The 27,990-nt window shown below is 40.2% G+C and overlaps 1 protein-coding gene across 3 annotated transcripts in view; it reads right to left on the minus strand.

Moving 5' to 3' along the window:
• Nucleotides 1-27,990, minus strand: part of LOC126175441 (eukaryotic translation initiation factor 5B) — a 392,901-nt gene that overhangs the window by 183,916 nt on the left and 180,995 nt on the right. For all 3 annotated transcript variants that reach the window (XM_049922245.1, XM_049922244.1, XM_049922243.1), the window contains exons 15-16: nucleotides 19,461-19,542; nucleotides 10,047-10,228 (exon numbers count right to left, since the gene is read on the minus strand). In XM_049922245.1, the coding sequence (XP_049778202.1) occupies nucleotides 10,047-10,228; nucleotides 19,461-19,542 (264 nt within the window). The remainder of the gene's footprint in view (nucleotides 1-10,046; nucleotides 10,229-19,460; nucleotides 19,543-27,990) is intronic.

The following is a 27,990-nucleotide window of genomic DNA, read 5'->3' on the forward strand; positions in this document are numbered from 1 at the left end:
TTTGAAGAGTAAGAGTAGAAGTATGAACTGAGCACAACCAGATTGGTTATTAATGGATTTGTAGTTTTCAGACCATATTTTTGGAGACCAATGTGTGCAATGTGTGTGGCCAAACATGCAAAATATAGGAGACTTCACAATAAAAATAGAGAGATGTACATAAGTGAACGTGTAGTGTGTCCTTTTGTGAACAATGAAGTCCAAAAAGAAATACTGAAAATATAATTAAAAAACTGGGTCTCTATGGCATTCCTGTGGAAGTTTGGCAGTCTTTTTATGCGCAGATCAGTCCACAAGTCAGTCAGCTGAACAACGAATGTCTCCTACGGGACATAATATCAACATTATTGAAAGAGGAAAATGTAATAATCTTAAAGAAGTGTGAGCACCAGGGCCCTTTTGTTCCAAAGTTCTATAGGTTAATCTACTGTTACACAATTTTCCTTATGTGTTGAAAAAATTGCTATGTTGCAAATTGAAGGTGCAAAGAGTGCTGTACGGAGTCAGTCATCACCACTTTGGCCTTAGGAAAGGGAAGTCAAAGAAAGATTATTCTAGGAATGAAGCAACATCCTTAGTACGAAATGCTCCACACAACTATGTAGCAACCATAATGACAGACATTGCTGGGGTGCTGAACTCTTTCACATCAAAGAGAGTTGGACTGCCCTACAGCTCTACACAACTGTCTAAAAGGTTACTGACAAGACAGAGAGATAACAGTTCAACATTAAGCTCTCCAAAGGCAGCACACAAGGAGCCATTTGTCTCCCTTTGCTTCTGAATTTTATGCTCGATTCATTCCAAGAAGAGAGGGCATATTCTGATGACATAATGGTCCTCATAAAGGATAACTCAAGAAGCAATATTGAAGCAGGTTACATTACATTGCAGTTAAAGAAGTGCACAATTGGTACCAAAGCGTAAAGTAAGCTATTTAAAAAAATACAGACATGTTGTTAAGAGATCTACTAATGTGACTTAATAACACTCCCATAAAAAGAAAATCTGTATCCAGATCATCTGGAAATACGAGGGCGAGTCAAATGAAAACCTTAAATATTTTTTACATGTTATTTATTGTGCAGAAGTGGTACAAAGTGGTATCACTTTTCAACATAATCTCCCCGCACTCAATGCAAGTCCTCCAGCACTTACAAAGTGCATAAATTCCCTTAGAAAAAAATTATTTTGGTAGTTGGCACAACCACTCATGCACCGTGTGGCGTACCTCTTCATCAGAATGGAACTTCTTTCCTCCTATTGCGTCTTTGAGTGGTCCAAACATATGGAGATCACTTGGGGCAAGGTCTGGTGAGTATGGTGGATGAGGAAGACACACAAAATGCAGGTTGGTGGAAGTGAACCCAGGTTTCGTCCCCAGTAACGATTCTTGCAAGGAAGCCATCACCTTCTCGTTCAAAGCGCTAAAGAAGTTCTTCACAAGCACCAACACATCATTCTCTCATTTTAGGAGTCAGCTGCCATGGCACCCATCTTGCAGACACTTTGTGAAATTGGAGCACATCATGCACAATGTCATGTGCCGACCCATGACTAATCTGTAAACATGCTGCTATGTCATTCAGTGTCACTCAGCAGTTTTCCTTCACTATGGCTTCAACTGCTGCAATGTTCTGTGGAGTCACAACTCGTTGTGCCTGACCTGGACGAGAAGCATCTTCCACTGAAGTCACACCATTTGCGAACTTCCTACTACATTCATAGACTTGCTGCTGTGACAAACAAGCATCACCGTACTGAACCTTCACTCGCTGATGAATTTCAATAGGTTTCACACCTTCACTACGCAAAAACCGAATAACAGAACGCTGTTCTTCCCTGGTGAAAGTCGCAAGTGGGGCAGCCATCTTTACACTGATACTGTGACAGTATGTGTGCATCTGCACTGTGCTGCCAACTACAGGCCATTCTGTATGCTATTTGTAGCAAGCTTACGAACTTACAGGATAACGGCGCAAAATTTCGATTGGTTATTACAAACTTAAGGTTTTCATTTGACTCACCCTCTTAACATTTTGCAACCCAATCAGAAAACCTTTTCAACAGCAAACCTGACACTAAACCCTGCCTTGAACAGTTCTGGCCACGATCCCAACTTGATCCACCACCACTGTCTCAAAATCATCCCTTATAAGCCTTCCAAGAATTCTCCACATCCATCATTGCTTCACAATCCTACCGCAGGCCCCTACAACATGTCCCTAACCTGGCCTCTGCAGAACTCTTCATTCCCTAAAACCTGATGACTCCATCATCATTCTACCAGTCGAGAAGAGATCTACCGCTGTTGTACTTGACTAATGGGGGTATGTAAATGAAGGTCTATACCAGCTGTCTGACACCCATTCCTGTGATTCAAACTGACCTACAATCCCTCCTTAAAATCTCAGGGCCATCACAAGGACTAACATATCAATCCACAGAACTTTTTACTCCAACCAAAACCGTAACCCCACCTTTTACCTTCTTCCTCAGCTCCACAAAACCAACCAACCTGGCCATCCTACTGCTGTTAGCTTCAAAGCACCCTCCAAACATATACCTGGCCTTGTTGATCAACACCTGAAACATAAAGCACAAAGACTCCCCTCCTTTATTAAACACAGCAACCATTTTCTGGATCATCTGAAATCTGTGCCTGTCCCACTCCCACCACACACTTTGCTTGTCACCACTGACACCACCACCCTCTAACCAACATCCAGCATGTACAAGGTCAGTCTGCTGCTCAACACCTCCTCAGTCAGCATCCACCTAATTCAAAACCTATGACATCCTTCTTGCTCCCCTTAATCAACTTTATACTTACTAAAAACTACTTCACCTTTGGGGTTAGACATACAAATAGATCAGTGGCACAGCTATGGAACTAGGATAGCTCCTTCCTATGCCAACTTTTCCATGGGCCATTTGGAGGGGGTTTTCCTGGGATCCATAAGCCTCCCACTTCTGGTATGGTTTAGATACATTGTGACATCTTTGTGATATGGACTCATTGTGAGGCTCACCTGTTAAAATTCTTGGAAAACACATTTTCCCAATTAACTTTAACATGGCCCTATTCCAAATCCCACGCTACTTTCTTTACATTGTACTCATCCTCGCCACAGGTCTGTTACACATTTCTGTTCACATTAAACCTACTAATAAACAACAATACTTCCATTTGGACAGTTGTCATCCTTTCAACATCAAATGTCCCTCCCATATAGCCTTGGTATTCGAGACAAGCATATTTGTCCAAAGACAGATGCGTTATAGCAATACATCAATTCACACCTCAGCCTTCACTGAACATAATTACCCCATGAGCCTACCTCAAAAGGTGATTTTATGGACCATCACATCCAATCCTGGTACTGCTGATCCCTCTAAAAAACAACTTCGGAACACACCACTTGTCACTCAGTATTATCCTGGGCTTGGAAGTATTAATTAGCTACTTCAATTAGGCTATGTCTTCCTAGAAACACCCTCTGAAATGAGGTCCACTCTGTCTGACATTCTCCCCACCACACTTAGAATAGCTTTTTGTTTCCCTCCAAATCTCCGCAATATCCTTGTTAGACTCTATACTACTCCTGCACCACTTTCCCTACCCTATGGATCCTACCCCTGTGACTGCCCCCACTATAAGACTTGGCCTATGTACCCTACGATCACAACCTATACCTGCCCTTTAACTGGCAAAACATGTACTATCAAAAGGAAAGCCACCTGTGAAATAATACGCCGTATACCAGCTATTATGTAAACACTGTTTTGGCTTTTAAATGGGTGGTTTTAAAAGTTCTCAGAATCACCAGGAGAGGTCAGTGCTAGTGCGAGTTGTTCACATGATAGTCATTGGACTGTTACCTGTAAACACATGCCACATCAGTGCTCTTGGAAGAGAGCTGTGGCAGTGACATGGCAGTTGTTGTTCCTGCGAAGTGATTTGCGAAGACGGAAAGAAATTGTGATTCACGCAGTGGTTAAGTATTTCGTAAAGAAAGGCATAAAAGCAAAGGACATTCACGTCAATTTCCAGAAGACACTGGGGGACTCTGCTCCTTCATATTCAACTGTTGCCAAGTGGACAAATGAATTTAAATTTGATCAGGAGAGCTTAGATGATGATCTGCACACTGGTTGGCCAAGACGTGTCACTACTCCAGAAATCACTGCAAAAGTGCACAAAATGGTCATGCAGGATCACTGATTGAAAGTACATCAAACTGCTCACACTTGCCAGATGCCATCTGAAAGGGTATATCACATTTTAAATGAAGAATTAGATATGAAAAAATTATCTGCAAGATGGGTGCCGCGACTCTTGACGCGAGCCCCCACACTGTCACCTTGGCAAAATTACGCGAACTAAGGTATGAATTGTTGCCACACTCGTTTTCGAGATGGGATGAAGGCGCTTGAACATGGTTGGACGAAGTGCGTTAACCTACAAGGAGACTACACTGAAAATTTAAAAAAATTTCAGTAATGTAAGTACTTTTTTTCCGTTCCATGAACTTTTCGACCACCCTTGTACATTTGTATGACTACCAACAAGTTACAAGTTAGGATGAATAGACCTATGCAGAGGGTGCAGTACCCTGTTGCACAGCATGCTCTACAACATGACAGTCGTGGCTTCAGTGCCTGTTGCACCACAAGTGCCATCTGGATTCTTCCCCCAGACACCAGTTTCTCAGTACACTGCAGGTGGGGACCGGCACTACAACATGTCCTTCATTCTTGCCATCTACCTGGCCTCAACTACGTTAATTTCGTCAGTCTCGCCATTCCTTCACAGTAGCTATTCCTTTCTTCAATCCCTTTTCATTTTCTGTATCTTGCGTTTTTGACCTGTCTATTTGCCTCCCCCCCCCCCTCCTCCTCCTCCTCTCTCTCACCTCTATCACATGCAATGCACTTAGCTTTCTGCTCTTGTTAACTCATGCACAATGTTTTGGCAGTAATCTCTGTCTTGTATATTACCCTATCTTCCACCCGCCCACAACAATCAGTCTTTCCATCTCATCCAATCCAGTAAGTCTCTCCTGACCCAGGATTCTGGGTGACTTTTCTGAAATCTCTCCATTTCTTAAACCTCACCAGTCCTCTTCCTTCACCCCTCTTCCTTCCACTTCTACCTTTCTACCAAGAGGAGGAGCCACTGGTTCCAAAAGCTTTCATATTTAAATATCTTTGTGTGTGTATTTTCCTGCCACCACTTGGTGTGTAGATTTTTATCCTTCCAATTACATAACATTTTCAAAAACTGATTATTTTCACTAATGTATCGAGATACATAGGTGGATGAGCAATTCAGTTTCAGCACTCATCTAGAGGAAGTGGATAAGAGAGGTCGAAAAGTAATACAAAAGCAGGATACACTTAGTCAGGCACCACTGCAATCAACACAACTGTATAACAAGGCTATTTAACTGCTATTGAGTGTTACTGAGCAAGTGTCAGGCTTCACATGTTGCTACTGATAACATCAGCACATGCTACAAAAAGAGTACATGGATTGCTCCTCAGGCTGTTTGGAGTTTTTGGTGCCATCTCTGCAGATGCGCTTAGTGTATTACTTGCAATGTGTCTGCTTGGCTTAGAAACAATGAAGAAAACAGCTATGCACTGTCTGAACAGGAATGAATACCGCAAAATTCAGGCCACAGAGCAACAACAAACAAGAGACTGGATTCTCCTCTAGCTGGGATGATGCTGAAAAGGAGGCTGAACGTACAACTTCTTTTCAAATAGTCAAGGTTTGGATTACAACACCTGAAGCCCCTCAATGTGGCCGACCTACTTTCCGGTAGGTGACAGTCGGCTTGGCACGTACTCATACCAAATCAGAATAAAAGAAATAAATGAACGTACAAGGGGAGAAGAAAGCATTCCAAAGAACACTAAACTGGGAATTGGAATGCACTTAGTATGTGGATGTGACTCGATCTGTGTGTAAACAACTGATTAGGGCACAATACCAGATGTTCAGGAGATCTGTAACCCGAATTAACATTGCAGATCCTTGATAACAATGGTGACACTGAGTGTAAAAAGGCATAGGAGGCACACCTTCATTTACACCAACACACTCACCCCTTACTACTAGAACAGCAGTTCCTCTAAGTACCAATCTGTGCGCACAAGGAATCCTAAATACTGGAGAGAATGGGACATTATGCAGTGGTGGCAGTATTCAACATTGCAACACACTGTAGATCCAGAGGTTATCCCCAGCAAACAGGGAGCACAGGAGAAAAACACACAGACAAAGACTGCTGTCGAAACTGAAACAGACAAATAATTCAGATTTCTTGATAATGTCCTCTGCAATATCTATGGAGTCAGCAGTGAACTTAGTGACCGGTATGCCACTGAGTGACTTAAGATTTTCTGACACAAAAACTTTTTAAACAGGGAGACAGTTTTTTGAGGTTCCAATCATGGTAGTGTCTGCAGCTCATGGTCTTGCGGTAGCGTTCTCGCTTCCCGCACATGGGGTCCCGGGTTCGATCCCCAGCTGGGTCATGGATTTTCCCTGCCTCAAGATGACTGGGTGGTGTTGTGTCGTATTCATCATTCATCCCCATTACGGTCGGAGGAAGGCAATGGCAAACCACCTCCACTAGGACCTTGCCTAGTCAGCGGTGCGGGTCTCCCGCATCATCCCCTACACTCCTCGGAGTATGGGACCTCATAATCATCATCATCATCATCATCATCATCATCTATCATGGTAATAGTAGAAATCATAATACAGGCATAATGTCATGTGGCTGGGATCTTGTCATACCTTTTACTGACTGACTGTGTAGAAGCTGAATACGGAATGGACATGAAGTACCACCAGAGTCAACTGTCATGGGCAACAATATTCTGAAAACTGCAGACTGCAATAGTAGATAGATGGACCATAGTGCAGCTTATCACTTTTCTTTTCAGTGCTTGAAAACGACAACAACCACCACCACCACCACAACAGACAAATAGCAATACACAGTCCCGAACCACAAGCTCACTGTCTACATCTACAGTCCGCAAGCCAACTTACAGTATGCAGCAGATGGTACTTTCCCTACTCCAGTCATGAAGGGTACACTGGACGATTAACTGTTGGTAAGTCTCCATGTGAGCTCAATTCTCTCTAGTTTTTTACCTTTATAGTCTCATTTTGCCAGAATCTGTGGTGGACACAGAGTGTGAAAGAGGAGGAGGAGGCAGATGTGCAGTTGCTCAGTGGTGGAGGAAGCTCACAAGATAGGGAACATAAGAGCCCGACGTAAAACCAGATGGTGAGCACATATTTAATGGTCGACCCAGTAGTCTACCAAAAGCAATGCATTCACAGCTCTCACAGAATAGTGCAATAGCAAAACACAGAATTAATTTATGATTACAAATCAAATACTAAATCAACACCGTGCAAGGCGGACCACTGCAGATTATGCAATTTGAATGGGAAGTGCACCAGACACACTGCCGAAAATAATTTTTAATAAATGAAGTCTGATTACCTAAAAGCAAAAACAACCCAAAGAGCACTATCACAGTAATAGAAAGCAGTATACTAACTGACTCTTCTATGAGTCTAAGCTCTCAAAAATTTTAACAGTAAGGCACACAGTGATGCTGAAAATATCTCTTGCAGCATGCTGAAAATTTCTCTTGCAGCATCTGCCACTTGAGTTGGTTGAGCATTTCCATGATGTTTTCATGCTTACTAAATAACCTGTAATGAAAAACAGTGCTCTCCTTTGGATCATCTCTATTCCTCTGCCATTCCTATCTGGCAAGGATCACAGGCTAATGAGCAATTTTCAATTATAGTTCAAACAAAATGTTTGTAAGCTGCCTTCTTTGTGGGTGGACGACTCTTCCTGAGGATTCAGGCAGCCAATCTCAGTCTGGCATCAGCCTCACATGCAGTAAGTTTTATGTGGTCATTCCTAATTAAATTTCTTCACACACACACACACACACACACACACACACACACACACACCATTCTAGATGTCATATGAAAGTGGCTGCTTCCAGTGACTCTTCTGCAATTGTAATGATAGAATACTTGGTCTTTTTACCTATTTAATGCAAAATATGTTACATCTATCCGTGGGCTTCCATTGCCAGTGTCATTGTAAATTACTAAAACAACTAAACTGCTGACATTTCGATCAATTTACTGTGGTCCCCAATTTTTATCCAAAATGCATTACATTTGTTTATGTTGAGAGCCAACCTACACTCCCTGCACCTAGTGTCATCCTACTGCAGGTCTTCCTGCATTTTGTTATAATTTTCTAGTGTTGCAACTTTTCTGTCTTTACATATGTCTGCTTGTGTCTGTATATGTGTGTGTGTGTGGGAGGGGGGGGGGGGGGGGGGCCACGAGCGAGCGTATACCTGTCCCTTTTTCCCCCTAAGGTAAGTTTTTTCGCTCCCGGGATTGGAATGACTCCTTACCGTCTCCCTTAAAACCCACATCCTTTTGTCTTTCCCTCTTGTTCCCTCTTTCCTGATGAAGCAACCGTGGGTTGTGAAAGCTTGAAATTTGTGTGGGTGTTTGTGTGTTTTTTTTTTTATTGTGTCTATCTACCAGCGCTTTCTCGTTTGGTAAGTCACAGCATCTTTTTTAAATATAAAGTATGAAGTACGAAACTTACAGTTACAGCACTGGTAATAACCATTGGAAGGGTTGATACTAGGTGTAGGAGTCATTTGTTTTCCCGAAGTTACACAATTTTTGCCGAACCAGCACTAGGGTGCTACTGGACAGGAACTGTTGTATGTCACTCATAAATCATAAGCCACAACATGGCTCATTAGATTATCTGCATTCAGTGAAGTAACACACATATTAGAGGCAGTTGCTTTAATTAGGCTTACTTATGAGCTGCAGTACCATAATTACTGTATTTCTAATTATGTGAGAACTGACAACATGTGTGAAAGAAAGAACAAAAGCATTACAATCACTGAAAACTATGGATTTTGAGGGTAGTGAATGAAAATAGTAATATAAAGTGAGTGAATTAGAAATTGCTATGTCTACCATAAATTCTATTGTAGTGAAGGCAATGGAAATTGAGGACAGCACAATTGTGTTTGGAATTCCTGCTAGTACGTGGACATGCATTCAGGGTGGGAAATATAAAGATGTGGAGAACTGCAGTGGATCCGGCCGGCAACACACAGCAGAAGGCTTTCCTACTAGCAGCCCAATGCTTTGAGGCTTTGTGAAAAAGCAACTGAATTGTTGGTCAACTCCGTATAGAAAGTTCAAGGCTTCAGTAGGTTGGCTGCATAAATTGAGGTTAGATATGGCATCAGTTGTCAGAAAGTGTATGACAAAAGCAAAAGTGTTGATCCTGAGACAGTGCAAGATTGGACAGAAATTCATCTGAAAGAATAATACACTCCTAAAAACATTGTCAGTGCAGATAAGACCGGCCTATTTTACAATGTAATGCTTGACTGCACAAAGGAATTCAAAGACAAGAACTGCCATGGAGGAAAAACAATTAAACAATGTGCAAGAGTTCTGCTATGTAATAATAGTGGTAGTAGTGAGAAGCTGATTTAAAAGAAAGTCTTTCATGCTTGGAACCAATGAATTAATGAAAGACCATGACCACAGAAGGAGAATAACTGTCAAATGTGATCGCTCAAAGTAAGGCTGGCTTTCAAACAAGAACAAAATTGTCTCTTAGATCTCCTCCAGCCTGAATTTCACAGAATTATAATACAGGTGCTTCCAGCAATTATAATATTCATACCCTGTTCAAGCTTGGAACAACAGTCTGTTAACCCCTGCCCAAGTCCAAAACTTCTCAAAACATTCAGACAGAACCACTATAAAAGTGCATTCTTCACCAAACTAAATAACACACAAATAACTAGGACTATTATCACGTAACACCAACAGTGTTAACAGTATGACAAGGCATATTGCTTAAGCTACAGACAAAATATTTTGAGTAAAAGCAATATACAATTAAAGACTTCAAAACATTATCATCATTACTCACTGGTATCTTGGAAGTTCGCAGAAATTCCAACAATGCCTCAAGTGAGCCAAGGGTAGATGCCTGCACATACACCCCTCTTTCAGCAAGCTTTATTTTACTTAAAGCTGAACGCAATTCTCTTGCAACTTCATCTCGCAAGATGTCCACTTCATCTGGCTTTTGTGCAACTAGCAAATTGAGCCCTATAGAAAAGAAACAGAATAAACTGATACATCATCACAATATTTTATTTTCCAGGCAGATTAAAATATGTCACCATTAAACCTCTTTATAAGATAGGTTTTAAACAAACTTAAATAATTATTACCCAATTTCCCCACTGAAATCTCAATTTTCGAAAACAAATGTATTGAGGAGTAGCCTCAAATTTAAATAGGAACTATTTATTTTGGACATCACAGTTTGGATTCCAGAAGGGTTGCTCAATGAAGAATGCTGTTTGTATGCTCGCTCACCAAGCATTAAATAATTAAATAATAATAATAATTAAGTAATAAAATATTGACAAGTGGTATTTTTTTTATCATTCCAATGCATTTGATTGTGTAAAACACATTGGTTTCTTAGAACAACTTAAGTTTTGTGCAACTGATGGCTTTACACGCAACTGGTTTCCATCATGCTTAAACAGAATACAAATAGTTGGGCTGAATAATGCAAGCATTGTTGGATGGCCGGAAAATTTTAGTGACTGGTGAGAAATCACAAAGGGCATCCCACAGGGTTCAATTTGGGTCCACTTCTGTTCTTTACAAATGTAAATGAACTTCCATTTGACATTCATCAGGCATAGATGGCCTTTTCTGCAGATGACACTAGGGCTATAATGGACCCCATAAAGGAGGAAACAATGGAAGCAATTGTTAAAATTTTAAAGAATTATTAAATGATTCACTGAAAATGGACTCACTCTAAATTTTGAGAACACACGCTATATTCAGTTTTATATAATACAGTCCAACAAACAACTGATGCAGCACACGAACAGACATCAGCAAACATGGTAGAATGCGTCCCAGATTTCTGGCTGTATGTACTGATTAAAATTTGAACTGACCTGCTAGAACAACTACCATTGCTATTTCTATAATTTTTAGTCTTAGAAACAAACGAATCAACACCCTAACAAACTTTGCAGATTTCCACTCAATGGCTTAGGGAATAATTTTCTGGAGTAACTCATCACTTAAAAGAAAGTATTTTGTAGTCAAAAGTGAGCAGGAAGAACAATATGTGGTGTCGAATAGCAGTTTTGTGTGTGTGTGTGTGTGTGTGTGTGTGTGTGTTTAAAATGACTCATTCTACAAAGTTCCAATTTAAAAAAAGTTATAACTAAACATAAAAAGTTCGTTAAATTATAAGCTGAGCTTCTCACATCAATGTACGACAGTGAAAAATCTAAAGGCAGTTATTTGTGAGTGGCACCCATATCATAGCATCTTTTGGAAATTACAGAAACTGAACAGATGCATCTTGGTGCATGCGAGATAGTGTCGCGTTACAGAAGAAGTAATCTGAAGAAAGGGGGGAATGGTTATGCATACAGAAAGTGGAATAAAGTTCCAGCCATAGACGTCTGTAAATACTGTACTGAAACCTATGCGAGTGATGTGCTTCAGTAATAGACTTGGAAACATACACAATAGTAATTCTGACAATCTATATGCACACAGCAGGAGAAATAACTGGGAATCGACTGCACAGGGAAATTTCAATACACTTTTTATCTCAGATAGTAATGATCACGATACTGCGTGAAGAGTTTGACAGAGCACTGAAAGACCTGAGTCGAAACAAGGCCCCCGGAGTAGACAACATTCCATTGGAACTACTGACGGCCTTGAGAGAGCCAGTCCTGACAAAGCTCTACCATCTAGTGAGCAAGATGTATGAAACAGGCGAAATACCCTCAGACTTCAAGAAGAATATAATAATTCCAATCCCAAAGAAAGCAGATGTTCACAGATGTGAAAATTACCGAACTATCAGTTTAATTAGTCACAGCTGCAAAATACTAACAATAATTCTTCACAGAAGAATGGAAAAACTAGTAGAAGCTGACCTCGGGGAAGATCAGTTTGGATTCCGTAGAAATGTTGTAACACGTGAGGCAATACTGACCCCATGACTCATCTTAGAAGCTAGATTAAGGAAGGGCAAACCTACATTTCTAGCATTTGTAGACTTAGAGAAAGCTTTTGACAATGTTGACTGGAATACTCTCTTTCAAATTCTGAAGGTGGCAGGGATAAAATACAGGGAGCGAAAGGCTATTTACAATTTGTACAGAAAGCAGATGGCGGTTATAAGAGTCGAGGGGCATGAAAGGGAAGCAGTGGTTGCGAAGGGAGTGAGACAGGGCTGTAGCTTACCCCGATGTTATTCAATCTGTATATTGAGCAAGCAGTGAAGGAAACAAAAGAAAAATTCGGAGTAGGTATTAAAATCCACGGAGAAGAAATAAAAACTTTGAGGTTCGCCGATGACATTGTAATTGTATCAGAGACAGCAAAGGACTTGGAAGAGCAGTTGAACGGAATGGATAGTGTCTTGAAAGGAGGATATAAGATGAATATCAACAAAAGTAAAACAAGGATAATGGAATGTAGATGAATTAAGTCGGGTGATGCTGCGGGAATTAGATTAGGAAATGAGACGCTTAAAGTAGTAAAGGAGTTTTGCTATTTGGGGAGCAAAATAACTGATGATGGTCGAAGTAGAGAGGATATAAAATGTAGACTGGCAATGGTAAGGAAAGCGTTTCTGAAGAAGAGAAATTTGTTAACATTGAGTATAGATTTAAGTGTCAGGAAGTCATTTCTGAAAGTATTTGTATGGAGTGTAGCCATGTATGGAAGTGAAACATGGACGATAAATAGTTTGGACAAGAAGAGAATAGAAGCTTTCGAAATGTGGTGCTACAGAAGAATGCTGAAGATTAGATGGGTAGATCACATAACTAATGAGGAAGTATTGAATAGGATTGGGGAGAAGAGAAGTTTGTGGCACAACTTGACCAGAAGAAGGGATCGGTTGGTAGGACATGTTCTGAGGCATCAAGGGATCACCAATTTAGTATGGAGGGCAGCGTGGAGGGTAGAAATCGTAGAGGGAGACCAAGAGATGAATACACTAAGCAGATTCAGAAGGATGTAGGTTGTGGTAGGTACTGGGAGATGAAGAGGCTTGTACGGGATAGAGTAGCATGGAGAGGTGCATTAAACCAGTCTCAGGACTGAAGACCACAACAACAACAACAACAACAACAACAACAGCAGTAATAATCAAGGACTTCTTGAGTTACTGATGACCAGCTTTGGTGTGATCCCCATAGTAACACCCCCAACAAGAACAGGACATACAGTAACAGCAACTGATAATTTATTTCTAAACTCATGTGCCTTTTCAAAAAAATCTGAATCCCAAGATGGTTTATTTGATCATGATGGTCCAATGGCAACTATGACAGGAAAAGGAAAATTTCACCGAATTCTAAATGTTAACTCAGTTACATCTTCAGGATGGAAGGACACAAAGAAATTCAATTATTTTCCCCTTACGATATTCTAAGTAAATTATGAAGTCAGATTTTCTTTACAATGGATCAAAATAAATTACAGTGGAAGCCAAGATATGGCCAGCTAACATCTAGGAACAAAGTACCTTGTGTCAAGAAGAGGTATTTTTATTTAATGTAAAGGGCCAAGCTCTAAACAAGACTTAAAATGCACAATAATCCATTATGTAAAATTCACTAGTATGTAACCAAGAAAACAAAAACCACACACAATGAACAAAAAATTCAACATTCTGAGGAGAGAGCAGAGAAAATTTGGAGCAGTTTTAGGCATTGTTTAACTTAGTAAACCAAAAATATTCCACTCCTGAATGACTGTAGCAGTGGGGCATAGGGCACAAAATTCGGGACACTGGCTACTAAATTCACAAAAATCCTTCTAAAAGTAGCTGGAAACACTGACAAAAACTATTCATAAATGGTGGAACCATTCGATATATTCAGAAAAGCATGACACACTCCACCACCAGACACCTGTTTTGCCGAATCCTTTATTAGAGGAGTCACAAAAATTATTAGGGACTAAAATGTACTAAATCTTCTGGCTATGATGCTATCTCAGCCAAAGTACAACAATTTTGTGCTAACTTGGTAGCACCATCCTCACATTACCTTTGTAACCAATCAATGAATCAAGGTGCAATTCATGAAAGATTGAAGTATGCAATAGTAACATCCATTTATAAAAGCTGGAGATAGGTCACCGACCTCAATGGAAGAAAAAGGAAGTAATATATGGATTCTTCATTCTAACAATATTATCATCATTTGAGATGCAACACTACTACTTATGAATACAGATGGGCAAAATGGTCTGCTGTAGCCTTGTTGAAAGTAAAATCCCAGCATTCATAAAAAAAAAAAGTTGGACAGTCTTGTGCAACTCTGTGTTGGATTTCTGTCTGAAAATACAGCCATTCAAAACAGAATTCACAAACACAATTACACACTTTTACATCTATACAACAAAGAACCTTGCACTGAAAAACATGAACAAAAAAACAGCTTCTGAAAAGGAAGAAGATTGAACCCTGATACATTCTTAAGATTAATGGAATTAAAATATAATATGTTAATAGAATCTGACTGACTCTGAAGGATTATTGAGATTCTTGGGAGAACCAGCCAGGATGAAACTATTCTACCTGGTGTGCAAGGTATAGCGGTTGGACGAAACTATGGGAACACCATGAGAAATGCATCCTTGAACATAAATGCAGGTGCTAGCCAAGCCTACAGGTTGTGCTGCGGTATTTGACCATGAAAGGAAGCGGACATCGAGGTCATTACAGATGGAGCACAAGCTCTGATTTTGTCAAGGATGGGAAAGGAAATCAGCCATGCCCTTTCAAAGGGATCATCCCGGCATCTGCCTGGAGCAATTTAGGGAAATCATGGAAAACTTAGACCTGGATGACCAGACACAGGTTTGAACCATTGTCATCCCGAATACGAGTCCAGTGTGCTAACCACTGCGCCACGTCACTCGGTGACAACAAAAATCACCCGTGCAATGTCTCAGTATACTGCAAGTGTCAGTTGTGGTCAGGACACTGTTCTGTGTAGTTGTGAGTGCATTATCTTGGAGTTAAGTGAATTCAAACGTGGGCAAATTATTGTTACTCATATGGCAGGTGCTTCCATAACCAAGATACCATATTTACTCGAATCTAAGCCGCACCTGAAAAATGAGACTCGAAATCAAGGAAAAAAAATTTTCCCGAATCTAAGCCGCACCTGAAGTTTGAGACTCGAAATTCAAGAGGTGAGAAAAGTTTTAGGCCACACCTCCAAATCGAAACAAAGTTGGTCCATTGTAATATGAGACACAATTTAGGTCGAATAAATGACGATACAGGTACAGTAGTTTGGTTCGAGTCGTAAGCTTAGCAGTTAAGCTGCACCAGGTAGCCATTGCTAGGCGTCAGTCGCTCCGTCCATATTTATACGGGTAACCTCCTTTTTTCACGTGCTTCGTCTGGTTTGAATTGATTGCTTATTTTTCTTTCATCTGATAAGTGCCGTTCTCTTTGTTATAGGTGTTTACGTCACTCTAAGCTGAAAATGCATTACTGTACTGTCATGCATTGTTTGTCGCATTCTGATAATGAGTGTTTACGACCTGTCACCGTTCGCGGCATGGCTTGCTTTTGTGCGCGCTACTGCCGCTTAGGCGCTTACAATTTAAAAAAAAAAAAAAAGAGAGGAATCGTCTCATTATCGAAACAATGACAAGAGACTGCTATTTGTTGTTAGTTACACTGCTGCTTTCTTTGGTAATGATCAACAAGAACCAAATAATAGGCTGCGTATGATAGAAGATGTTCTGAACGAGAGTTTAGCAAAAAATTTTCTCAGTTTGAAAATCTTTGCAGACGCTTCTTTAGTACATTATATTCTGCACAGAAATTAGTCATCTTAGATTTAAAAATCTAGTCAATTGCCGTGCTTCAATTCTGACTGTATCACTAATAGGCATAAGAATAATATGAATAAAAACATTACATGACATGTATATTCTTCCGCGTTTGTTGTTGTCTCACTCTAGTTTCGTATTTTATTAGGCAGACAGGATTTAAATGAGATAGCAGCAAATACGAAAGAATGCATGGTAAAATGTTTATATTCGTATTATTCTTATGGTGAAGAGAATACTGCATGTGATTCACAATTCATAAAAGTTCCTATTAGCAACCATCTCTTCTGACAGGTAGGAAAAAATTCAGAACGTAGAGTTGGCCACATTGACAAACATCCCAAACAGTCTTGCCAGTCGGATTTTCGTAGTACATAGAAATGCTGCTACAGTCGAAGATGAACAATACGGAATTTGTATTTACTTCGTTGGATAATGTACGAAAATGCAGTGGTTCGAAACTCGGGGCGGAGAAAAAAGCTCATCTTCCACCTTTTTGTAATTTTTTTACTGATGCAGAGGTTTTGGCGCCAGTATTTATCTTTGTGCCTGCAAAGCATGCCCGTGTAGCGCTACACATATTCGAAGGCAGAAGTTAGTTGTGGCGGCACCTACCAACATTTTTCAGAACTTCCACTTACTTTGCACTCGATTCTAAGCCGCAGGCGGTTTTTTGGATTACAGAAAACGGAAAAAAAGTGCGGCTTAGATTCGAGTAAATACGGTAGCAGAAATGTTTGGCCTCTCAATAGGTGCCGTACTGAAGATTTATACTGCTTACAGGGGAAACCGAAAAACATCATTTACAAAGCCACAACATGGATGCAAGCATGTGCTGAGCAATCATGACAGAAGGTCACTGAAGGGGACTGTGACAACATATTAGAGGAGGACATTGCAGAAGTTGCAGCAGAACTGAATGTCACACTCATGAACCCTGTCAGCAGCAAAACACTGCAGAGGGATCTCCATAAGCAGGAAATTTCAGGGTGAAATTGAATTTCAAAACCACTCATTAGTAACCCAAATACTCATAACAAGAAAACATGGTGCCAAAGCCATAAAACCTGGACTATGAAGCAATGGAAGAAAGTCTTTTGGTTGGAAGAGTCTTGCTCCTTGATTACATGTCCCAAGAGCAAAGTTAGGTGGAAATACAGTGATGATTTGGGCAGCCAAATCATGTTGTTTCATGGGCCCCATGGATACTCTTGCAACGTCGTATTACTGCCAATGATTATGCGACCATTAGCTGATCAGGTCCATCTCAATGTACAACGTTCATTCCACAATGGCAATGCTGTGTTCCAAGATGAAACACAGCGCATTATCCAGGACAGGTTTTGTACGCACAAAAGTGAATTGTTCCATCTGCCCTGGCCACCACAGTCATCAGATATCAATGTTATTGTGACTCTGTGGTCTATGTTGGAGAGGAGGGTGCACAATCGCTATCCACCTCCATCTTTGCTACCTGAACTTTCCACTTTGCACTAAGAATGGTAAAAGATTCCCTTGAAAAACCATACGGGAGCTTTTTTCATCCATTCTGGGATGACTGAAAGCTGCTCGGAATGCCAATAGGTTTCCTACACCATATTACGCTGGTAAAGTGTTGCGTTTCTGGTGATTCCTTATTTTTGTCCACACTCGGTATATAAGACTGGCAAATTACCATTACACTCTAATAAGACTCTAGTAATTCCAATTCCAAACTGGGCAGATGCTCATGTGATGACGACGATTGGTTAGTGAGGCGCTCAACTGCATGGTCATCAGTGCCCGTACAAAGTCCCAATGTTTACAATTTCTACACAGTTCATTTTCTTTTCACAATCTAGCCACTCTCACAAATGATGATGATGATGATGATGATGATGATGATGATGATGATAACACAAACACCCAGTCCCCAGGCAGAGAAAATCCCCAACCTGGCCGCAAATCGAACCCGGGACCCCGTGATCCAGAGACAGCAACGCTAGCACCTAAACCACGAGCTGCGGACAGAGATACTGACGTGTGAATATTACCCAACCAGAATCTAATAAGTCATGGTTGCAAAATACTGACACACATTATTTACAAAAGAATGGAAAAAAAAAGATCATGTGAGGCAATACTGATATTACAACTTATCGTAAATTTGTAGATTTGTAAATTTAATGTTGACTAGAATACAGTCTTTTAAATTCCAAAGGTACTAGGAATAAAATAAAGGGAGCATATGTTTATCTACAACCTATACAGAAAAGAGACTGCATCTAGAAGAGCTGAAAAATATGAAACAAATGCTATAGATGAGAAGGTAATGAGACGGGGTTGTAGCTTATACCTGGTGTGGTTCAATCTGAACACTGAGCAAGATGTGAAGGAACCAAGGAGAAAGTTCGGAAGAGAATTAAAATTCAGGGAGAAGAAATAGAAACTACGAGGTTTGCCGATGACATATTAATTATATCAGAGATGGCAAAGGACTTGCAACAGCACGTGAACGGAATGTACAGTGACTTGAAAAGAAATTGTAAGATGATCATGATCGAAAGTAAAACAAGGGTAATGGAATGTAGCTGAATTAAATCAGGTGATACTGAGGGAATTACATTAGGTAATGAAACACTGTAAGTAGCAGATGAGTTTCACTATTGGGAAAGTGATATAACTGATGACGGCAGAAGCAGAGAGGATACAAAATGCAGACAGGCAATAACAAGAAAAGCACTTCTGAGGTAGAGAAGTAGGTTAACAATTAATATAAATTTAGAGGGTATGACTTTTTCTTCTGAAGACATTTTTCTGATGTGCAGTCTTGTACAGAAATAAAATATGAAACAGTTCAGACAAAATGAAAACAGAAGCTTTTAAATGTGATGCTACATACGACTACTGAGGATAAAATAGATAGTTCAAACAACTAATGAGGAGATGCTAAACCCGACAAGGAGAAAAAGAAATTCATGGCACAACATAACTAAAAGAAGTGATTAGCTGATGATACATCCGAAAGGCATCAAGGCATCATCAGTTTTGTAATGGAAGGCAAGTGTGGGATGTAAAACTTGGACAGAGAAACCAAGACTTGAAACCATAAACAGGTTCAAAAGGATGTATTGGACAGAGAAACCAAGACTTGAAACCATAAACAGGTTCAAAAGGATGTATGTTGCAGCAGTTATGCAAATATGAAGATACCCGGAAAGGACAGACAAGCATGAAGAGCCGCATTAGATAACAATAACAACAACAACAACAACAACAACAACAACCGCCGCGACCACCACACCAAGAACAACAACTTCGTTATGGAATAGAAGCACAATAATAGTCATTACTCTATCATGCACTAAGAGGAAACATATTGCTAATGATGCTTCATCCTTTTACACAACTTTAAAGAGCAAACAGAGTGAAAAGTACTAACCTGCAATTGCTTTTTCTAATTCCTTTGCTGCTATCTTGACACCCTGTGCTGCTTGTATCTCCTTGTACTCCACATATGCATTCTGCAACAGGAAAGTACATATACTGATTTAATATTTCCTCAAACATTACAACATCATACAAAGATCTCTCAAGCAACTACTTGTAAATTAGCTCAAAAGGGTGGTAAATACTTCATTTTTCACAGCAAAATTTCTTCTGCAAATGTAAAATGTGTTTATTTCTTTTGCTCACCCACACTTGTTATATTACAGTGCATTAAACTTGATTCTCATCATATCACTGAAGATACTCCTTCAAAATCGAATCTACAGAAAATGACTGACTGACTGACTGAATAAGTGAACGAGTAGTAGCAGCAAAGGGAGGCAGCTAGTAGTTCACTGCCTTGCATGAAATAAGTATGGATTGGAGGAAACGAGACTAAACAGGGATGAACACGGAAAGTCACTCAGGACGTCGCGAGAGGTACAGCAGGATAAAGACATTGTGACAAACTGTTTCCTTCCTATAAACACTGCATGGTAATAAATAATCTATCCTGTTAATTGCATTCTGCAGTGAAACCCCTATTTTACGTTTTCGTGTGGTCCATACTTAAAAAAAAAAAACTGCAAAACTGAAGAAAATGCAAAAATTGAGGAAAACGTTAAAACATTCCCAAAATACAAGCAAAACATATGTAATTTGCACATATGACTGAAACTGTAATCCTCTCCAACACAATATAAAATCTGTGTAAGTGAAAGAAATTAAATGTGTAATACAATCTTATACAATAAATGGTGGTAATCAATTTCACCAGTTCTGAAAAATCACAGATATGTAACCGCAAGTAAAAACTCATCAAAAAACTGAGTGGTATCCGGGTACAAGGTAAATGAGCCTTTTCCAACATGCTACAACTACAAATTATATGTCATAACATTCAAAACATGCATTTTTGAGAGATCTTTCCTTTGTGCTCACTCAGAAAAAAAACAAACAAAAATTGATTACATGATTAATTACACCAAAAACTGTGAACCACAGTGAAAGACATCAGAATCTTAACATATGGGGGGGGGGGGGGGGGGTGCACGCTTTTCCTTCTGTAGACAATGGCAGTGAATGCAGCATACTCCGGTGACACGAGTGCAGTAACCTCTAATATGTTCCTAGTAAACTTTTCCTTGTTCATTGTGCCAATGGATCCAGTATGTTTCACATTATCTTTTGCAGGAACTGATGTAATCATGATGTATGGCACTGTGAAGGTGACCAGAAATGAGTCTATCAATTTAACAATCACTACAGCACTGAGTACATTTACGGATGTGTTAGTGACAGTAGAATTTCAGCTGTAGTTAGAACTCTTTACGGAAATGTGTTTGTGGTTGCACAACGTGCGATATATTTGTAAGGAGGAATAAAATGAATGTTATTGGTCATCATTACACTTGCAGCAATATAAACTGTTCTTTTAGGTCCACGCCTAGCCACAAACTTGGAAATCATCACACATACGGAAATGGAAAGCTAAATATTTATTTCATGCTTTGTTTTCTAATCAGACGGAAATATGAAAAGATCCAATACTGCAGAACCTAGTGGTATTGCATTCATAAAAAAGTCCCAGACTGTCTTAACAATGTTAAAATGGAAAATTTTTATAATGTAGCAGGAAGCGAACCTACCACCTTTAACTCTGTACGCCACGACATTATTCATTACGCTACAGATTAATTCATGAGTTTTGCCTCTTATGATAAGATCTCTTTAAGCCTTCCATCTCTGATGCTTTATTAAGGGACATTTAATGATGGGGATGATGTGTTTGTGATACATTTTCAATGAACTGCTGCTTTGTAGTAACATACTGAAGCACACGCACTTCAAAGGAAATGAATAATCAAAATGCACACAGTTCACACTGGGGGTCATTCATATGTGCGCACAAAAATTGGTAGTTGAAAGCCCACTATTGACTTCATGACTGCAAAAAGTAGTGTGCAGTCTACTCGACCCCACATAGAGTTGTCGAAGTGGAGCATTCTGCAATACTGCCAACATGTGCCATTTGTAATTCAAACTTGTCACTTGCTGTAGTGTAAACACAGCAAATTTCATGATAGTACATGTATACAAACAAGTTTTCCTTCATGTGTGGTACTTATTCATACCAAAGAATACGAAATAGCTGGTACTCCAGTGTTTCTCTGCCCCAGCAATTCATTACATTTATAACAATCTGCCTGCCATCACAATGTATTAAACATGACTGAGGACTGCAACAAATACAAACAATGCAGCACCCAACAGTTCATTTAACACATCCTGTTAACTGTGGTGCTGCAAATAGCAAATGGAGAAGCCTATCTTGGCTGCAGTCATTTGAGGCTCAATATGTTTCACATTGTGTTGACAAACTCCTAGAAGAACCACTGTAAGCAAAATTAATGCATGTTAGTGTAGGGCGTACGGGGTATAGCTACATAAATTAAACCTAGGTGGAAGCTGCGGTCACTCCATTTGCTGTACACCAATCACATCTGCCATACTTTGGATCTAGCCACCAAATAAGCTTCCTGTTTATCACTCTATACGTTAGAAGACAATATATTAGCATCAAGTCACCATGTTATACAGCTACTGGATGCAGGTGGAAAACAAACATCTGAGATGTTTTAATGTGGCAGTTTTCACCATATTTTGTAACTTTCTGTTTATTTCACCAATTAGGCAATAAATTTTTGTTATTTTTGAGGTGAATATAAAATGAAAGAACTCTCAAAACAGCATGTTTTAATATATAATTTGTCGCAGTAGTGTGTTGGGAAATGGCTCAATTACCACAGAAATTTGCAAAAGTCTTTTCAGTTATGTACCCTACAGTGTTACTAGTGGCAAAACCTACTTTTCTCCTAATAGGTTTATTACATGAAGTAAAATTTTCAAATTTCTTTCGCATTTGTTTACGGACTTGCCATCTGGTTATGTCAGTGAATGTTAAGAGAGTTAGAAAAATTGCTACCTAGGAGGAGCAGAGTGAAGTTCTCTCACTGACTTTGATTAATAGCTTCTGTCCTGTTTATAGATTATAATCCAGTAATTTAGGAATTTCAAATGCTTCGTAGGCTAAGGTCTCTAAACTTATTATGTAGAGAGCTAAACAAAATGGCATGCTCATGTTAGTGCGAAAGTGTGGTGTGGTGGCTGCGTTGACTGTTGGGTGACATAACAATACACCAGCCAGTAAAAGCTCACTAGCTAGAAACGACCAACTTTTCTTGATTCTGACCGGGCATATTCTTTAAAACTCAGTGTCTGAATTTAAAAGGTTGACGACTGATATTGATGCTAAATACAGTACATCAGGAATTCAAGATGAGACTGAGTTATAAGTGGCACAAGAAAAGATGGTGACTGGACCCCTTCATCACATATTGGCTCAGTTCGGAACACTTCCTGTCCTTTCGTCTCCACAACAGCCTAAAATATTCCTTAACTCCGCCACTACTCAGGTGCAAACCATCTGTCTTTTGTGCCACTTATAATTTGTTCAGTCACTTCAAATGCCAATAGGAAGAAAACAGGATGAAGTCAAGCAAGACGAGTAAGAACAAAGAATCGAGGTCAACCTTACTAGGAAAAAAAGTAAAATTGGGGAATTTTCAGCAAAGATCTTTTAGTTTTTTCACGGGGGGCTACGAATTTATGGTGTAGATCATGAAAGATGTAAAATCGGCAGTGCTGTTTTTCTGGGGGAATGCTGGGGGACGCGTACCCCTAAGCTTTTTCATCGACAAAGTCTTTTTTTTACGATGTTGAGATCTTGGAAGAACGCCAAAGATTTATTTCACGGACGTAAATCTTTTATTTCATTTTTTCATGTTGGTAACTGCAATACGAACGATACCAGTGCGGTTTTTGGAGGGAAAAGCAATGTCATTGACTGTTTCAAGCATTTCGAAGCTGGGCAACCGTTCTTGACAGCTGAATTGCTGGCAGCCAGTTCGACAAGCATGTAGAGCCCTCGCCCGCTAATAGTGGGCGATGGTAGTGCTAAACGGATATGCATACCACATTCTCTTGTATGTTTGGGTGTTTCTCGGCATCGCCTGCTTCATTTGAGCTGTAAAGTCAACTGAAGAGTCCAATACTTTTTTTAGTTCTACATGTTGATGATGTCATGGCTAAAAGCAGACGGGTGGTATCCCATGCTTCAGTTACAAGTAATTTTCGTTGATTATATCCAATGTCAGAGTACCCTCAAACTTTTTTTAGAAAAAAAGCACTGAAAATTGGAGAACATAAAATTGAAGTTCCACTGCATATAGGGCTCATTTCTTCGTCCATAAATCATTAACAACATGTAACACACGCAGCAATGAGAAGAATAAACAGATTCCGTCAGTATGAGATTTTCACTCTGCAGCAGAGTATGTGCTGATATGAAACTGCCTGGCAGATTAAAACTAGCAACTGAGCTACTCAAGCATGACTCATGCCCCATCCTCACAGCTTTACTTCTGCCAGTACCTTGTCTCCTACCTTCCAAACTTTACGGAAGCTCTCCTGCAAACCTTGCAGAACTAGTACTTCTGAAAGAAAGGATATTGCGGTGACACAGCTTAGCCACAGCCTGGGGGATGTTTCCAGAAAGGCAAAGGTCCCGAGTTCGAGTCTCGGCCCAGCCCAAAGTTTTAATCTGCCAGAAAGTTTCAGATTCCATCAGTGCCAATAAGAAACTGGAGGAATTATGCATGCAAAATTTTAGAATTTAGCACTTAATTTCATTTAAAAATACATCTTAAGTAGTTCCAAATGGCTTCACAGGCAGCCATGACAATTCTCTCTTTTAAAAAAATAAAAAAAATATTTTAAAAAATTTAATGCGAATTTTTGTTGATGCTTCAAATTGAAAATCTGTCCAAAATTTCAATGTCCTTTCTTATCAACACATTACTGTACAGTAACTATGTCAGTAAATTAAAATTTTCATTGCTAAAATATGCACTTGCAAGGAAAAACATTATGACTACTTTCTTAATCGCATGTTGGCCCACCTTTGGAATTCAATGCAATACAGCAATGTTTCCATGTGGCATGGATTCAAGACATTCTTGGTAAGTTTCCCATGGTACGCAGCACTATATGTCTACACAGAGGTCATGGGGGGGAGGGGGGGGGGGTGTTCAGTCCTGAGACTGGTTTGATGCAGCTCTCCATGCCAATCTATCCTGTGCAAGCTCCTTCATCTCCCAGTACCTACTGCAACCTACATCCTTCTGAATCTGCTTAGTATATTCATCTCTTGGTCCCCCTCTACGATTTTTACACCCCAATGCTAAATTTGTGATCCCTTGATGCCTCAGAACATGTCCTACCAACCGGTCCCTTCTTCTTGTCAAGTTGTGCCACAAACTTCTCTTCTCCCCAATCCCATTCAATACCTCCTCATTAGTTACGCGATCTACCCACCTAATCTTCAACATTCTTGGTAATTTTTACATCTGTCAACACCTGCATTCTTTGGGATTGGAATTACTATATTCTTCTTGAAGTCTGAGGGTATTTTGCCTGTCTCATACATCTTACTCACCAGATGGTAGAGTTTTGTCAGAACTGGCTCTCCCAAGGCCGTCAGTAGTTCCAATGGAATGTTGTCTACTCCCGGGGCCTTGTTTCGACTCAGGTCTTTCAGTGCTCTGTCAAACTCTTCACGCAGTATCGTATCTCCCAATTCGTCTTCATCTACTATCCTCTTCCATTTCCATAATATTGTCCTCAAGTACATCGCCCTTGTATAGACCCTCTATATACTCCTTCCACATTTCCGCTTTCCCCTCTTTGCTTAGAACTGGGTTTCCATCTGAGCTCTTGATATTCATACAAGTGGCTCTCTTTTCTCCAAAGGTTTCTTTAATTTTCCTGTAGGCAGTATCTATCTTACCCATAGTGAGATAAGCCTCTACATCCTTATATTTGTCCTCTAGCCATCCCTGCTTAGCCATTTTGCACTTCCTGTCGATCTCATTTTTGAGACGTTTGTATTCCTTTTTGCCTGCTTCATTTACTGCATTTTTATATTTTCTCCTTTCATCAATTAAATTCAATATTTCTTCTGTTACCCAAGGATTTCTACTAACCCTCATCTTTTTATCTACTTGATCCTCAGCTGCCTTCACTATTTCATCCCTCAAAGAGCTACCCATTCTTCTTCTACTGTATTTCTTTCCCCCATTCCTGTCAATTGTTCCCTTATGCTGTCCCTGAAACTCTGTACAACCTCAGGTTTAGTCAGTTTATCCAGGTCCCATCTCCTTAAATTCCCACCTTTTTGCAATTTCTTCAGTTTTAATCTACAGTTCATAACCAATAGATTGTGGTCAGAGTTCACATCTGCCCCTGGAAATGTCCTACAATTTAAAACCTGGTTCCTAAATCTCTGTCTTACCATTATATAATCTATCTGATACCTTTTAGTGTCTCCAGGATTCTTCCATGTATACAACCTTCTTTTATGATTCTTGAACCAAGTGTTAGCTATGATTAAGTTATGCTCTGTGTAAAATTCTACCAGACGGCTTCCTCTTTCATTTCTTAGCCCCAAGCCATATTCACCTACTATGTTTCCTTCTCTCCCTTTTCCTACTGTCGAATTCCAGCCACCCATGACTATTAACTTTTCGTCTCCCTTCACTACCTGGATAATTTCTTTTATCTCATCATACATTTCTTCAATTTCTTCGTCATCTGCAGAGCTAGTTGGCATATAAACTTGTATTACTGTAGTAGGTGTGAGCTTCGTGTCTATCTTGGCCACTATAATGCATTCACTATGCTGTTTGTAGTAGCTTACCCGCACTCCTATTTTTTTTATTCATTATTAAACCTACTCCTGCATTACCCCTATTTGATTTTGTATTTATAACCCTGTATTCACCTGACCAGAAGTCTTGTTCCTCCTGCCACCGAACTTCACTAATTCCCACTATATCTAACTTTAACCTATCCATTTCCCTTTTTAAATTTTCTAACCTACCTGCCCGATTAACGGATCTGACATTCCACGATCCGATCCGTAGAATGCCAGTTTTCTTTCTCCCGATAACAACGTCCTCTTGAGTACTCCCCGCCCGGAGATCCGAATGGGGCGACTATTTTACCTCCGGAATATTTTACCCAAGAGGACGCCATCATCATTTAACCATACAGTAAAGCTGCATGCCCTCGGGAAAAATTACAGCTGTAGTTTCCCCTTGCTTTCAGCCGTTCGCAGTACCAGCACAGCAAGGCTGTTTTGGTTAGTGTTACAAGGCCAGATCAGTCAATCATCCAGACTGGTGCCCCTGCAACTACTGAAAAGGCTGCTGCCCCTCTTCAGGAACCACATGTTTGTCTGGCCTCTCAACAGATACCCCTCCATTGTGGTTGCACCTACGGTACGGCTATCTGTATCGTTGAGGCACGCAAGCCTCCCCACCAACAGCAAGGTCCATGGTTCATGGTTACGGGCTGGAGATTTGTGGTTCCAGAAGTGTTATATCAGGTTCACTTCTGGTGAATTTGGTGGCAAAAACATCAATATGAGTGCACTACCATACTGCTCAAACCATGATAGCTGGTCTTGTGAAGACCCAGTTAGCCTTCTGGAAAGTGCCCGCAGGCTTCGAGGAAGCATCAAGTATGTAGCATCAAGCCGGTGGTCGACAATAATGGTCATTTAGTCCACTGCTGTCACAGTATCTTTGATTACTGTGAAACATCCTATGGACACCCAGATGAACGCGTCCCCTACAGCACAACAGTGTCCCCATTTGCCTTATTCTGTGGTGCAGTGCATGTTTTGAGCAGCCAATTGCCTAGATGACAGCATATCCAAGCATGACCATCAAGCTGGTATAATAAGAAACATGATTCGTTTGACGAGACAACACATTTCTATTGGGTCATGTTCCAATATCGATTAGCCTGTGCCTGCTGCAATCACAACTTACGATGTCCAATCACACTTACGAATTGTCTGCTGTCTATGTTAGACAATGTCTGCTGAATTGTATACTCAAAAACACTTGTGCCCGCACCAGCTTTGTACCCTGTTATCAGATGTGCTGCAGGTCACCACCTACCCCACTTTACATAGTGGACAAACCTCCAACCTTCACATTCTGTGGTGAAACATCTATGTTAAACATCTTGTTGCCTGGCTAAGAGTTCTCGGGCTTCCAGCTGGGTGGCGGAAGCCCGAGAACTCTTCGCCAGCTGTATATGCCGGGAAAGCATACATTCACATCTTGTTGCCTACTCATTGTTTCACCAGCCTTCAACTGCTTTCCAGAGATGTTCACAACAGTAGCCCACAAACAGCAGTCCAGTGTTGCAGTTTCCTAGATGCTAGTTCTTGGCACTATGCCATAAGAATCTGCTCTTTGGTAAAGTTGCTTGCTTCGGTTCATTTTCTCATTTGTAGCCCTTCCAGTCATTATAATGATTCCCCATCCATCTCTGCTCTGCTTATATAATTT

The sequence above is a fragment of the Schistocerca cancellata genome, chromosome 3 (genome assembly GCF_023864275.1).
Source record: "Schistocerca cancellata isolate TAMUIC-IGC-003103 chromosome 3, iqSchCanc2.1, whole genome shotgun sequence".
Taxonomy (NCBI): Eukaryota; Metazoa; Arthropoda; class Insecta; order Orthoptera; family Acrididae; genus Schistocerca; species Schistocerca cancellata.